Here is a 14741-nt window from a genome sequence, read left to right on the forward strand (position 1 = left end):
TAAAGCTTGATTTGCATAAAACTAGATTGACAAAGCTTTCTAATGACACCTATTTTGTATAAATTGGAGCATAATTGGTTATCTAAATAGTTCATACAATGTCCCTATCAAATTTTGCCAGAATCGAGCTTTGGTCGATTTCGGCTCTCCTTGTTTCTTCTCTTTGGAAATCGATTTCGGCAAACACTCTTCAGTTAAGCTTTACATTATTATCTTAAATTCCTGTATACTTTTGTCTTTTATTTATTTGTCTGCAGCTATCATCTAAAGTTCATGTTTTCAGCGTAATGATTCGGCACATGCATCCCATTGTTCCGCATTTGCTTTCGATATGTGCCTCTTCCAGTTTCATTTCTTTGGATATTGAATTCATCTAACTTTCTTATTTCAATTGAGCCATATGTGATTTCTTGAAATCCTTGTACACTCCTGCTTTTGTTTCCTTTTAAATCTGAATACATTTGTGAAAGATTCTGTTTGTATCGTATTGACTCGAAAGGCATATGTACATTTCGTTGTTCCGCATGTGCTTCTGATATATGTCAATGTTATTGTTCGTACTACCTTTTTGTACTCTGGTGTCTTGTGGGATATTGTGAACCTTTGCCAGAAATGGTAAAGGGAGTTATGCTTAGAGCCCGCGATTGCTCTGCCGGCCCCATTGACTTCACTCAGACGTGGGTGGATGGAGCTCCCAGACGTGGGAGACTTATGCGTGGTCATCCAGAAATGGATGGACCATATTATGTTATGATCCCACTTCACCTTCTATCTGTTTGATATAAAATTCAGAGCCGACCTAGCACTTGGGCAGGGTGAGAGGGCTCGAGTAGGAAAGGGCTACCCGTGGATGGAGTCGAGAACTCATCACGGCGTGGAGCCACCACTGAGTTAATCCTCACATGCAGTATGCTAGAGTACGACGTCTGAGCTTCTATTTCGTATTTGTTCTTTGATATATTCTAAAATTCTTCTTATGCTTCCGAAATATTTCCATATGCCATTGATATGTTCTGAAGCATTTCATTCACCATTGATATGTTCCGAATATTTTCATATGTCATTGATATCTAAAATGCTCTTTACGTCCTTGTTATGCCTTGAAATTACCATATGTCATCGATATGCTCCTTATGCCAATGATATGCTCCAATTTCCTTTCTCCTATTGTTATGTCTAATGCCTGTTTTTGAACGAGGTAAACCTTTGTGATTTTATATCAAATGAGATGACTTCAAATGAAGACTTGTATTTCTACTTTTGTATCTTGATACTAAGCTTGCTTGAACTTCTCCTATCGCCATGGATATGTTAGACGCTTGCTGAGCTCTTTATGCTCACCCCGTTGCTATATAAATTTTTCAGGGTAGCTTGTCACGCACTGAAAAGCTAAAATTGGGTTAAAGCAATGAAGGGCTAGAAGATTTTTGAGCTAATCTTTGTTGGATGATGGTTTTTGTTGTATAGTAAACTTTACTTCTGATGTAATGTTAAGGATCTATTGATACTTATGTGTTGTAAAATGTTAAAGGACCGCTCATGTGTATGGAATGATAAGTTTAATATGTGTAAGGATAAGAACTCATGGTAAATAATTATCTTTTTGTGATTGTATATACTTCTATGATTATGGATTTGTGGTGTGGTTGATGTTTAGTTGAGTTGTCTTTGGATTTTGTGAATCTCTGAGTGAAGTGGATTATGATTATGTAATGTACAGGTTTATAAATTGTGAATAGAGATTTTTTGAATGATTCTTAGTATCCTCAAATTGTTAGATTGGATCCTGGATTGAATTGATTGATGAATTATAATATTATTGATTTTTAGACAGGGTCACACTTCCTGAATGTGATAATTCAGGGGGGGCGTGACAGAGTGGTATCAGAGCATGATTTGTGGATTTCTAAGAATTTTGATATGCTAGATGTGTAATAAATTTTGAGGTTTAGTGATTTCTATTTAGAGATTAATCAAAAGTTTTCTTTTGTTGTTTTTAGGAAGCAAGGATGACGAGGTCATCTGGTACTCCTGTTGCATCTACTTCTGATCAATTGAGTGGAATTATGAAAACTCTAGAGTCGATTACACAAGTAATGCAATAACAAGTCCGACAAGGAAGAAATGATGAAGTTGGGAATTCAAACTAGACTGGGTTGGGAATTGAACAGTTTAAGAAGCTTAGTCCTCCTAGTTTTAGTGGTGAGCCTGATCCAATGGTAGCAGAACAATGGATGATGCGGATGGAGAAAATATTTGATGTTTTAAATTGCCCAGATGATAAGAAGGTTTCTCTTGCTACCTTCATGCTAGAAGGAGAGGCTGAGCACTGGTGGCGAACCATGAAGAGGATTTCTGAAGCTCGACAAGAGCCAATCACTTGGAAGGTATTTACAGAAAAGTTCAATGATAAATATTTTCCGGATTGTATCAGAGAGCAGAAAGAATTGGAGTTCCTGAATCTCATCCAGGGAAATTTGACAGTAGCCAAATATGAGTCTAAATTCACCGAGCTCTCTAGATTTGCCACACATATGATTGATGATGAATATAGGAAAGCAAGAAGACTTGAAAGAGGATTAAGGCCGGCAATAAGAAGCCGGATATCAGCTTTGAAACTCCAAGTATACACTGATGTAGTAGAAAGAGCTTTCATACTTGAAAAAGACTTGGCGGAGATCCAAGAAATCAGGGACAAGAATAGCAAGGATAAGTTTGTTGGTAAAAGTAAGAGAGGAAATGAAGCAGAAAGAAGTAACGATAAGGTAAAGGTACCTAGATTTGAGAAAGGAACTCCATCGCAAAGAACTCTATCGTGTACAAAATGTGGACGTAATCATGAAACAAGTGAGTGTTTTTGGGTGACTGGAGCCTGTTTTGCCTGTGGAAAGTTAGATCATAAAGTCAGAGACTGCCCACTAAACAAGAAGAAAGAGCCACTACTCCCTAAGCCTACAGCCCATGCTAGAGTATATGCTATCACAGAACAAGATTCCAGAGCCTCTAAATCAGTGGTTGAAGGTATTCTACATGTTTCTAATAGAAATGCAAAAGTTTTGTTTGATCCTGGCTCCAACTTGTCTTTTGTTTCACAATATTTTGCTTGTCACTTGGGCATTCAACCTAAACCACTAGATTATTTGCTACACGTAACTACTATTGTTGGGGATTCCTTGACAACAAATCTGGTTTATCCTCATCTTTTCGCCGAAAGAGATATGACAAATTTAGAGGACTAAATTTTATTCTAAGGAGGGGAGAGTGTAACATCCCCCATTTTTGAAAATTTAGTAAAATATTTGTTTGTAAAAATAAGGATTATTTAATAATTATTTTATATTAAATAATATTATATTAAAGTTTATGGCTAAGGACCTAAGAGTAAATATTAAAATTTTGATATGATTTATAGAATATTCAAAATTGAGTAAATAAAAAACAAAATAAAAAAAAATATATAGTGGACATGTGTCACTAGCTAACCTAAGGTTGGTGCCACTTATCTTTGCTCTAAAGATGACACCTAGCCCCTTTCATGCATGCATGACACCTTGCAACTTTTGCATTAGCCAAAACCCAAATAATTAGATGAAAAGTTAAAGAAAACAAACCTGAAGAGTTGCAGCCAACGTGAGTTTGAGAAGAGAAGGGAAGAAGAAGAAGAAGAAGAGGAATTGAAGAAGAAGATTTGATTGAGGTTTTGCATCAACTCCCCCCATTTGGGAATCAAATTTGTTTAAGGCAAGTGTTCTAACCTCTTCCTACAGAATTCCTAATCTCTGTTTTCCTTTTAATTCTTCATAATGCAAAAGATTTCAGCTTAGTACCAAACCGTTCTTTCCTTTTGATACAAAGCCATGAATCTGAAATTTTTCGGTAATCTGACTTCTGTACATTGTTTTCGATCTAACTTTTAGCACTAAACTCTGAATTAGGTAAAACCTATTCCATTTGAAAGTAGACTCAAATATCTTTATTTTGACACTAAGATTGAATGATTTGGAGTTTAAATGCCTACTAAAACTTCTGTCTAAATTAACCCTACAGATTCTGCAAAACAGGGACTGAAATTTCTGACCTCTTGTTGCTTAACTACTTATAACTTTCTGCTATGAACTCAGATTCATACAAAGTATGATTTATTCGAAGATAGACTCAAAATGCTTTCTGTATATACCTGATTTGAAATTTTTGGATTAGAATTGCTAACTGAAACATCTGCTTTCATCGACCCTATGGATTCAGTAAAACAGAGCTAATATTTTCTGACCTTTCGCTACGAAATTATCTGTAACTCCCGGTTGTAAATTCCAAATCTTGTAAAGCTTGATTTGCATAAAACTAGATTGACAAAGCTTTCTAATGACACCTATTTTGTATAAATTGGAGCATAATTGGTTATCTAAATAGTTCATACAATGTCCCTATCAAATTTTGCCAGAATCGAGCTTTGGTCGATTTCGGCTCTCCTTGTTTCTTCTCTTTGGAAATCGATTTCGGCAAACACTCTTCAGTTAAGCTTTACATTATTATCTTAAATTCCTGTATACTTTTGTCCTTTATTTATTTGTCTGCAGCTATCATCTAAAGTTCATGTTTTCAGCGTAATGATTCGGCACATGCATCCCATTGTTCCGCATTTGCTTTCGATATGTGCCTCTTCCAGTTTCATTTCTTTGGATATTGAATTCATCTAACTTTCTTATTTCAATTGAGCCATATGTGATTTCTTGAAATCCTTGTACACTCCTGCTTTTGTTTCCTTTTAAATCTGAATACATTTGTGAAAGATTCTGTTTGTATCGTATTGACTCGAAAGGCATATGTACATTTCGTTGTTCCGCATGTGCTTCTGATATATGTCAATGTTATTGTTCGTACTACCTTTTTGTACTCTGGTGTCTTGTGGGATATTGTGAACCTTTGCCAGAAATGGTAAAGGGAGTTATGCTTAGAGCCCGCGATTGCTCTGCCGGCCCCATTGACTTCACTCAGACGTGGGTGGATGGAGCTCCCAGACGTGGGAGACTTATGCGTGGTCATCCAGAAATGGATGGACCATATTATGTTATGATCCCACTTCACCTTCTATCTGTTTGATATAAAATTCAGAGCCGACCTAGCACTTGGGCAGGGTGAGAGGGCTCGAGTAGGAAAGGGCTACCCGTGGATGGAGTCGAGAACTCATCACGGCGTGGAGCCACCACTGAGTTAATCCTCACATGCAGTATGCTAGAGTACGACGTCTGAGCTTCTATTTCGTATTTGTTCTTTGATATATTCTAAAATGCTTCTTATGCTTCCGAAATATTTCCATATGCCATTGATATGTTCTGAAGCATTTCATTCACCATTGATATGTTCCGAATATTTTCATATGTCATTGATATCTAAAATGCTCTTTACGTCCTTGTTATGCCTTGAAATTACCATATGTCATCGATATGCTCCTTATGCCAATGATATGCTCCAATTTCCTTTCTCTTATTGTTATGTCTAATGCCTGTTTTTGAACGAGGTAAACCTTTGTGATTTTATATCAAATGAGATGACTTCAAATGAAGACTTGTATTTCTACTTTTGTATCTTGATACTAAGCTTGCTTGAACTTCTCCTATCGCCATGGATATGTTAGACGCTTGCTGAGCTCTTTATGCTCACCCCGTTGCTATATAAATTTTTCAGGGTAGCTTGTCACGCACTGAAAAGCTAAAATTGGGTTAAAGCAATGAAGGGCTAGAAGATTTTTTGAGCTAATCTTTGTTGGATGATGGTTTTTGTTGTATAGTAAACTTTACTTCTGATGTAATGTTAAGGATCTATTGATACTTATGTGTTGTAAAATGTCAAAGGACCGCTCATGTGTATGGAATGATAAGTTTAATATGTGTAAGGATAAGAACTCATGGTAAATAATTATCTTTTTGTGATTGTATATACTTCTATGATTATAGATTTGTGGTGTGGTTGATGTTTAGTTGAGTTGTCTTTGGATTTTGTGAATCTCTGAGTGAAGTGGATTATGATTATGTAATGTACAGGTTTATAAATTGTGAATAGAGATTTTTTGAATGATTCTTAGTATCCTCAAATTGTTAGATTGGATCCTGGATTGAATTGATTGATGAATTATAATATTATTGATTTTTAGACAGGGTCACACTTCCTGAATGTGATAATTCAGGGGGGGCGTGACAGGCACAACATCCAATTCTTCATGCTTTAATTGATTTGTCTTTTATGATCGAAGTTAGTCCTGCATCACTCAAAACACAGATTAGATCGTAAACTCATCAATTGATTTTATCATCAAAATCTGAGATTCAATATTGTACCCATTGGTTGCAAGTGGATCTTTAAGAAGAAGATCGAAGTAGATGGAAAGGTGGAGACCTATAAAACAAGGCTAGTGGCTAAGGGGTATTATCAAAAGCAAAGTATTGACTATGACGAAACCTTCTCATCTGTAGCCATGTTAAAATCCATTTGAATTCTATTGGCTATTGCAGCACACTATGATTATAAGATATGGAAGATAGATGTGAAAACTGTGTTCCTCAATGGCAACCTCGAGGAGAAGGTGTATATGATACAACTTGAGGGATTCATATCCAAGGATAGTCCAGATAAGGTGTGCAGGTTGCTTAGGTCCATCTATGGACTAAAGCAAGCTTCTCGAAGTTAGAATATAAGATTTGATGAGGTGATCAGATCTTATGACTTCGTTAAGAACGAAGATGAGCCTTGTATGTACAGCAAGGTAAGTGGGAGCGTTATTACCTTTTTGATACTATATGTGGATAACATCTTAATCATTGGGAATAATATAGGAATGCTCTCCATAGTAAAGGCTTAGCTATCTAGACACTTCTCCATGAAAGACTTAGGGGAAACATCCTACATATTAGGATTTAGATCTATAGAGATAGATCTAAGAGGATACTTGGCTTGTTCCAGTCTAAGTACATGACACCATTGTCAAAAGATTTGACACAAAAATTTTTAAAAGATGTCTCATACCGATGAGACATGAGATATCACTTTCTAAGAGTATATCCCCAAAGACTCCTGAAGAAAGGGTAAACATGGATAGAATACCCTATGCCTTAGTGATAGGGTCTATCATGTACGCATGCTATGTACTATGCCTGATATAGTGCATGCTCTGAGTGTCATGGGTAGGTATTAGGTGGATCCTAGCTTGGAGTACTGAAAAGTAGTAAAGTGTATCCTTGAGTACTTGAGAAGGACTAAGGATCCTTTATTGGTATGTGGAGGAAGTAACCTTAAGATTGAGGGCTACACGAACTCGAGCTTACAATCTGATATCGATGATAGTAAGTCTAATTCAAGATATGTATTCACTTTGAATGAAGGAGTAGTATGCTGGAAGAGTTTTAAGCAAGAAACTACTACTAACTCGACCATAGAGACGAAGTATATTGCTACGACAGAGGCAGCAAAGGAGAGAGTCTGGATGAAGAAGTTCATCATAGATTTGGGAGTTGTGTCGGGCAGCGAGAAGCTGATTCTCTTGTATTGTGATAACTATGACATGATTACTTAAATGAGAGAACTCAAGTCTCATCATAAGTGTTATGAGGAGGTTCCAGCTTATTATAAAAATCGTCACCCGAGGAGATGTAGCAATGGAAAGAGTCCCATCCGAAGATAACATCGCAGATCCACTGACAAATCCATTGTCTCATATTATCTTTGAGTGTCATAGGGGTCTGATGAGAATTAGACACATAGGTGATTGACTTTAGGTCAAGTGGAAGATTGCTAGTCATAAGTACCCTACAAGCCAATCACGTAAGTGGTGACACGTATGACATGACACGTAGTCTTTATTATTATTATTATTATTATTATTATTATTATTATTATATTTTCTTATGCTTGATTCATAAATATATTATGATGTCGATTGATTTGTGCAATAGGAATTGAATCGTGATGAGATCACGATATTAAGACTAATTTATCTTTAAATATAGACTCTAAATAATTCTGGTCATAGGTTACTCGAGAGGGACATCAAGATAACTGAACGGACTAATGTGCTGTATACTCATCCTTATAATGGAGGCGGCCGGTCTCATAGCTGCTCGCATGGAGACACTAGGGCTACAGTGCAAGTGCTCATTGGAGAATGAGTTCACTGGTTGATCCGCTCAAGGAAATGATTAATGATACCTCATTATCAGATAGTGATTTCATCGTCCCAGTGGTATACCTGGTCCATAGACTTGAGACACCAAGGTTGTCCTGTATGAGTACTCCACTCTTTGATACTGTATTTATAGGTTTGAAAGTTCCAGATCTAGTATAACTGGTCATCAAGAGTGGTAGCCAATCTTACGAGGGCTATTGAGTGTTGATATAGGATCATCCACTCTCAGTATCATGAGAGAAATATCGCATGTGTTCTTGCTCAAACAAATCTTTAGCCAAGGTCATTTAGATTGAGAGAGAAAGAGTTTTCCGGAAGAATCTGATTAGAGTGAGACTCAAGCAAAAACTATATGGGTTTGACAACACTATGCTCGATATACGGTCTCTAAGATATTAGATAGATGAGAGACTATAGTTACGTGATAACTAAGGATAAATAGGTCCAAAGGATTGGATTTCTTTGTATCATTTGGGAATTACAACGTAGTGGCCTAGTACGTTCGTAGTCGATGAGTCGAGTGAATTATTATGGAGATAATAATTCATTGAGTCAGAAGGAGTTCTGACATATATGACTCACAGTCAGCTTGATATTGGGCCTAGAGGGTCACACACATATGGTAGGTGTTGCGACGAGTATAGGTTCGGATATGAGATATCTACTAGAGCCCCTATCTTATTGGATATCCAATAAACCTTTGTATTATTGGATCTTATAGATGAGATCCAATAAGAACTAATGAGAGATTTTTGGATAGAGATTCATGATGGAGATCTAATACTCAATAGGGTAGGATCCATTAGGGTTAAGTTGATAAGGGGCCTCTATAAATAGGAGATAACTAAAGAGTCATAGGCTAGGCTTCTTAGTTGTCACCTCCTATTCTCTTCTCCCTTTCTCCTCGTCATATAGTACGTGTGAAGATTTGGGTGGCGATTCAAGAAACATCTTCGTAGCCCTTGCCGTGTGGATCATCGTTAGAGAGGAGTACGTTTGACCTCTTTCATCTTCTCCCACAGATCTATAAGAATTTAGAGATATACGATCTCCCTGGGTAACATAACTATCTCATATATGATTTTCAATTTCATGGATTTTTTATGCATAAATCTTCGCATGACAATGAATACCTTTTGAGAAATTTGAGTTTTTATTTTATATTCTTCCACTGCACACGTTATGTTGTCCCTAGATTTTCCTACGATTTTAAATATTAGTAAACTATAAGGGCTTAAGAGGTCTATAATCAAAATTACATAGGTTAAAAATGGACCTTATTCCTAATGTCTGTTAACTCTTCGTATGTATGTATACTCATCAACCTTTCAATAATCATATAATGTTTTCTTAATCTCCTCTCTAATCATAATCAAACTCTTGTTATAATTTTATGGACCAAATATCAAAATCTAGTTGATAGAATGCTCTTCACTTTTTTCTTTTTTTTTCTCATATGTTGATTTCGAGTAGTAGGAATCACTCCATGTGATATGATGGTAGCCTTTAGACCATGTTTTGTCAACAGATGGGAAAAAGTGAAACATTCTGTCAGCTAGATTTTAATACTTGGTCCTTGAAATTATAACAACGATCGACCCACTATTTTATTCTCTACAAAAGTTGATATAGAGAAACATCCGTAGATGACAAACCTAAAATGTATATTGATTATAACTAAGAGGAGGTTAAGAAAGTGTTGTATAGTGATTGGAAGGCTGATCAATGTATAATGCAGTTATACTAATCATCCATATACATACAGATATATACAAATCATTTGTGGATGATTGAATATAATAGGACAATAGCCCATATGGACTAAGATATTTATAATATAGGTATATTTAAATTTTATTAAGTTTGGATACTGAATAATCAACATTTATAATATGCTATATTAATAAAATCATTAATGTTGTAGCATATTACCTAAATCCTACTATCGTTATAGTCAACTCGATCAATTTTGTTATGAGCGTTAAGGAATGTTATTTATAGACTCTCACTACAAAGTAATAAGACAATCAACACTATAATGGAGGGTTGATATTCTATGAATATGTTAGCTCAGTCTCCAGTTATATAGCTATATCGTGCTATTATTGTATGGATCCTGACAATATACTCTTATTTGATTATAAATTCAAATGATTAGTAATGATTTTTATAATAATAAAATAATATATATTTTTTTTTATAATTGAGTGTGGCTATAATTTGGAGGGCATACCTAATTAAAAAAGATGTAATGTGTGTACTTTCATACGACATTGATTGGATATGAACATAATTAGTCAATATTCTTATATTTACAAAAGACTATTATATAGATAGATGAAGAAAGTTGCATATGTACCTATAATATATGTGTAAGGTTGCAATATGTCAAACTTGATAAGAAACAAAAGATTAACTCCTTTAGCCCTAGAATACTATTACGAAGTTTTTTTACAAATGAAATGAGTTAAAGCAATAGAGAACCAAGGGTATCCTTTGCTTGAAGAGACATGATAATTTTAGGATGGGATATGGAGAGAGAGTAGTATTTTTTACATGTCACAAAAGATTCAGACCATGAAATTTGAGGATCGGCACATAAAGTTTATATTCACAAGGATAAAAAAAATGAGAAAGTATTCGATAACTTCGAGCAAATACAATTGAGCCTAAATGATACAAACACAAAGTGAAACTCGTTATATTAGCAAATTTCATAGAGGATCCTACCATTAGTAGATATAAAATGATAATTAATTTTTTTGTTTCCTTAGGTCGATGGTTCTTATAATATAGAGTAGTAGGTCAAATGACGATAGCAGTTTCAATATACTCTGACCTCTCCATCCATACATGTCATAATCATATATGCCTCAAAGAGGTTTTTTGAATACTTTTCTTTGATAACAATTAGGCAACAATTATTACCACACTTATGTATCAATAATACATAATTTATTAATATACTATGTTATCATAATTGTTTTGTGTCGGATGAATATTCGATATATAAATTTATAGGATCAAGAATTCTAATCGGAATTCCATTCTTTTTAATGATAAAACTATATATATATATAATTTGCTTTTATGTATTACTTAAGTTATTAAAATATTTAAGTTCGATACATAATTTAGCATCTCAACTCGTATCATCTTTTTAATAATTCAAGATCAACGGAAGACTTGACCTTTTCCCAATCGCTTCAAGCCGAAGGCGAAACCAAAGTCCCGCTACCGCCGGCCAGTTCCAGAAAGCTGGTCATCGCCTGCCGCCTTTCGGGTCTCTCAAGCCAGCCTTCGACGATGAGCCACCCTCCTCCGGTTCTCAAGCCTTAGCTGTCGTTGCCATTGCGATCCTGCTGCAGCAGCACAGCCGCCTCCCTCTGGTACACTTTCCTCTCCTCTCCCTTCTCTGTATAATAGCCACTCTCCCAGTGCCTTCCCTTTTCCCTCTCTGTGATCGTTGTACAACCAACCTCTTATTCCCAGCCACTTCCTTCTCCTCTCTTTATAATCGAAGAACAACGATCTCAGAAAGGGAAACTTCAACGTTTAGTTACTATTCTCAAGCCTTCGACATTGTTTGTTGATTCTGCTAGTTGCGTTATTGTTGGAGCAACAAAATCGAGATATACATGTGAGAAGAAGGAAAAGAAAACATATTAAAATGATACAGAAAATACTGATTCATTATTGATTCTGAGATTCCTTTTGTTTATCTCTTATAGCTTCATTTAATTTGGGATAAGAATCGAGTTCAAACTTCAACTTTAGAAAACTAGGCATGGATAATTGGGTTCAAATTAAGAATTTATAGATCCATGCGCATTAACTAGCCACCTCTCCAAGCAGTTGTTGCATATGCAGCAGTAGCAAATAATCATCGACACATGGATGCTTGAATCTTGATGATATTGATATGGACCTCACTCCTTTCAAGTTGGATGCTGATGAACTTCTAGATGAGTTCACCGAGGTAATTTCTTCTTCTCAAATCTTGTCTGCTTTCTTGATCTTCTTCAAACCAAAATGCATGTTTTAGTTTATAGAGAGCTTACATCGTCGTCTCTTGAACTGGCAGGGTAACTATACCACACTGGCAGATATGAAGAGGGTGTGGATGGCCAAGAAGTTCTCTTATATTTATGAGGCTAAACCTACTTCTAATGAAGCCTTCTTTATGCAGTCACTTTACTCCTATTCTATTCGTATGTCTTATCACCATAATTCCCATTCTAGTTTTTATATGCTTGTTTTTATGAATAGAGACAATTAGTGATGAATGTCTATATGGTGTCTACAGGTGCATTGTTAAGGAGATTGGGTGGTCTCTATTGCCTTTACTGCCTCTATGAGACTCAACCATATAAACCTGCCTTCAAAATTTATTATCTCTTTGTATGCTCCAACGCTATTTGATTCTTAAGCTCATTTTTAATGTCTTAGATATCAGTTCCATGGGTCTTTTGGTGATTTTGGCACTGTTTAATTGCCTTTGCTGCATCTTTCATGTTTATTAGCAACTTTCCTTACATATTTACACATTTGGTTCTCATAAGTTATTTATCGAGCAAAATAGTGCATTTGCCACAACTAGACCCTAAGCATCTTAGTCAAGTCATTTAGGCTTGATGGTGAGATGTGCATTGCGTGCCTTGTATCAAATTTTCAACTTGTTGAGGAGCTTGTATTTATCACTGAAGAAAATCTATCTCTTCTATCTTTTCCTGATTGTTGTATAAGGAAAGTACTCATCATTTTTGTCTTTGGAGGCACTATATTCTAGTTAATAAACTGGATCATTAGTCTGCCAAGCTAAAATTACTCTTGAACAATAAATTTAGAGTCTATCTTATGATTGTTTCAATTATAAGCATAATAGGACATACACCTCTATTCTATGACTGTTAAAAAGGTTAAACTCAGGCCTAGGAATTGCTCAATTTTCAGTCAGATTTACTAACTAAATGTGGGAAAGCTCTGGAGTAGTATTTTAAAATGAGGAAATTAAGGGTAAAAGAGTTATCTGTTAATCGAACAATTTGCTTTTTATCTATCAAACCAATTATGAAATGGGAACTTTATGCTGGGTGCTGTCATTATAATTACCTTAATGTCTGTTCTTTGAGTTAAGTTAAAAGGGTTAACTTCATTATAATTACCTTAATTAACTTTAAGCTGGTGCTTTATAGAGTATCTGTGGTCAATTGGTTAAGAGGAATCAATATAATTTGTTTCTAGAAGGTAAATTATTGATTATTGCCAACTCAAGTGACTTTTTTTGCATTATTTAGGCAAATATCTAGACTAGAATTGATTTCCATGTCAGTTAGGCATGTTTTAGAAGCATGATTTATCTATCCTAGGATATCAGGACATTTGCTTCAACATTTTGAAATTTGTCATGTTAGTATTCTTGTGTTTTCTTCAGCCTTTTGGCATATTGACTAAATATCTTTCACCGTTAAAATATAGCTCAACATCTATCTTTCAGTGTGATACCATGTTCATTCTAGAAAATTTTTAGTTTCTTATTCTTGTGTTTACCTTCACTGAAAAAGTTTTCTTCTCTTGTCATTCTTTTTTCCTATAAAAGAAGCTACTGATACGATGGATATCGAGGATGCAAAACACATTATAGAAGACAATAAGTTGGTGGGAGACATGGTAGATGATATCGTGAAAGACTGGGATGCTCAAAAGGAGACATTTTATAAGCAGACTAGCATTATTATCCACAACGAATTAGGTGGCGATCGATGATTTTGATGAGTTGGAACACCTCTTAAACGAGTGACATACATCTCAATATTGACAACCTTTGAACATGCTTTTGCTGCCAAAATATTGGAGTTTCCATTCTCCTCAGGTATCTGAACTTCTAGAGAATTTTGTTGATACTCTGCTGCTTATATGGCATTCCTTACATTCCTTGATTTTTCATCTCTTGCTTATATTCTTGAATGCAATTATAAGTTTCTCTGAAGGTATGCATATTGTTTAAGATTTGTGGCTCTTCTAAATTATATCCATTATGTCCCCTTACACCTACCCCCGCCTCAATTCCGGGGTGCACATTCTTGCTAACATAGGGTGGGTCAGAGGTCATACTCATATTTTTTGGAAGCTCATGGCTCCACTCCCATTGATACTTCGGCTTAATGAATAGTTTTTCCTCTTTTCAAAAAAAAGAAGAAAATATTAACAGAAAAAGAAAACGAACCAAAATTTCCTGTACTCAAATCTTTACAATCCCTCACACAACTCAAGATATGTAAGTAAATAAAAATAATAATATCAATGCCAAAAAGGGCTGCTTGAAAGTTTATATTATGCTGTCAGTGAGATTGCCATGGACTTTAATGCATTGAGTAGGTAACAGAAAGCACCATGACTTGAATCTAAACTGCAGGCTCCGTCTGCAATGCGCATCATAGACATTCCTTAGAGCTTAACAGGGCAGGAATGTTCATAGAGCATTCAACCTTTACTCTCAGAAGATTATGCCAAAATTACTTGAATCTTGTCCTAATCATTTATCTTACAAGAAAAAAAATCATAG

At 35.4% G+C, this 14741-nt stretch overlaps 1 protein-coding gene across 3 annotated transcripts; it reads left to right on the forward strand.

Moving 5' to 3' along the window:
- The first annotated feature begins 11345 nt into the window (after window positions 1-11345).
- Window positions 11346-14122, forward strand: LOC135585192 (uncharacterized). 3 transcript variants are annotated; one of them, XM_065089876.1, is made up of 5 exons: window positions 11346-11565; window positions 12032-12155; window positions 12261-12387; window positions 12483-12577; window positions 13776-14122. In XM_065089876.1, exons 2-5 carry the CDS (start codon window positions 12099-12101, stop codon window positions 13818-13820), a joined length of 324 nt encoding a protein of 107 aa, XP_064945948.1. In that variant the 5' UTR covers window positions 11346-11565; window positions 12032-12098; the 3' UTR covers window positions 13821-14122. The 3 variants fall into 3 exon arrangements, with proteins under 3 accessions (XP_064945948.1, XP_064945949.1, XP_064945950.1); XM_065089877.1 differs by having other exon boundaries at window positions 12047-12155; XM_065089878.1 differs by having other exon boundaries at window positions 12050-12155.
- The last annotated feature ends 619 nt before the right edge of the window (window positions 14123-14741 follow it).

This window comes from Musa acuminata, chromosome BXJ1-11, assembly GCF_036884655.1.
Source record: "Musa acuminata AAA Group cultivar baxijiao chromosome BXJ1-11, Cavendish_Baxijiao_AAA, whole genome shotgun sequence".
Classification (NCBI taxonomy): Eukaryota; Viridiplantae; Streptophyta; class Magnoliopsida; order Zingiberales; family Musaceae; genus Musa; species Musa acuminata.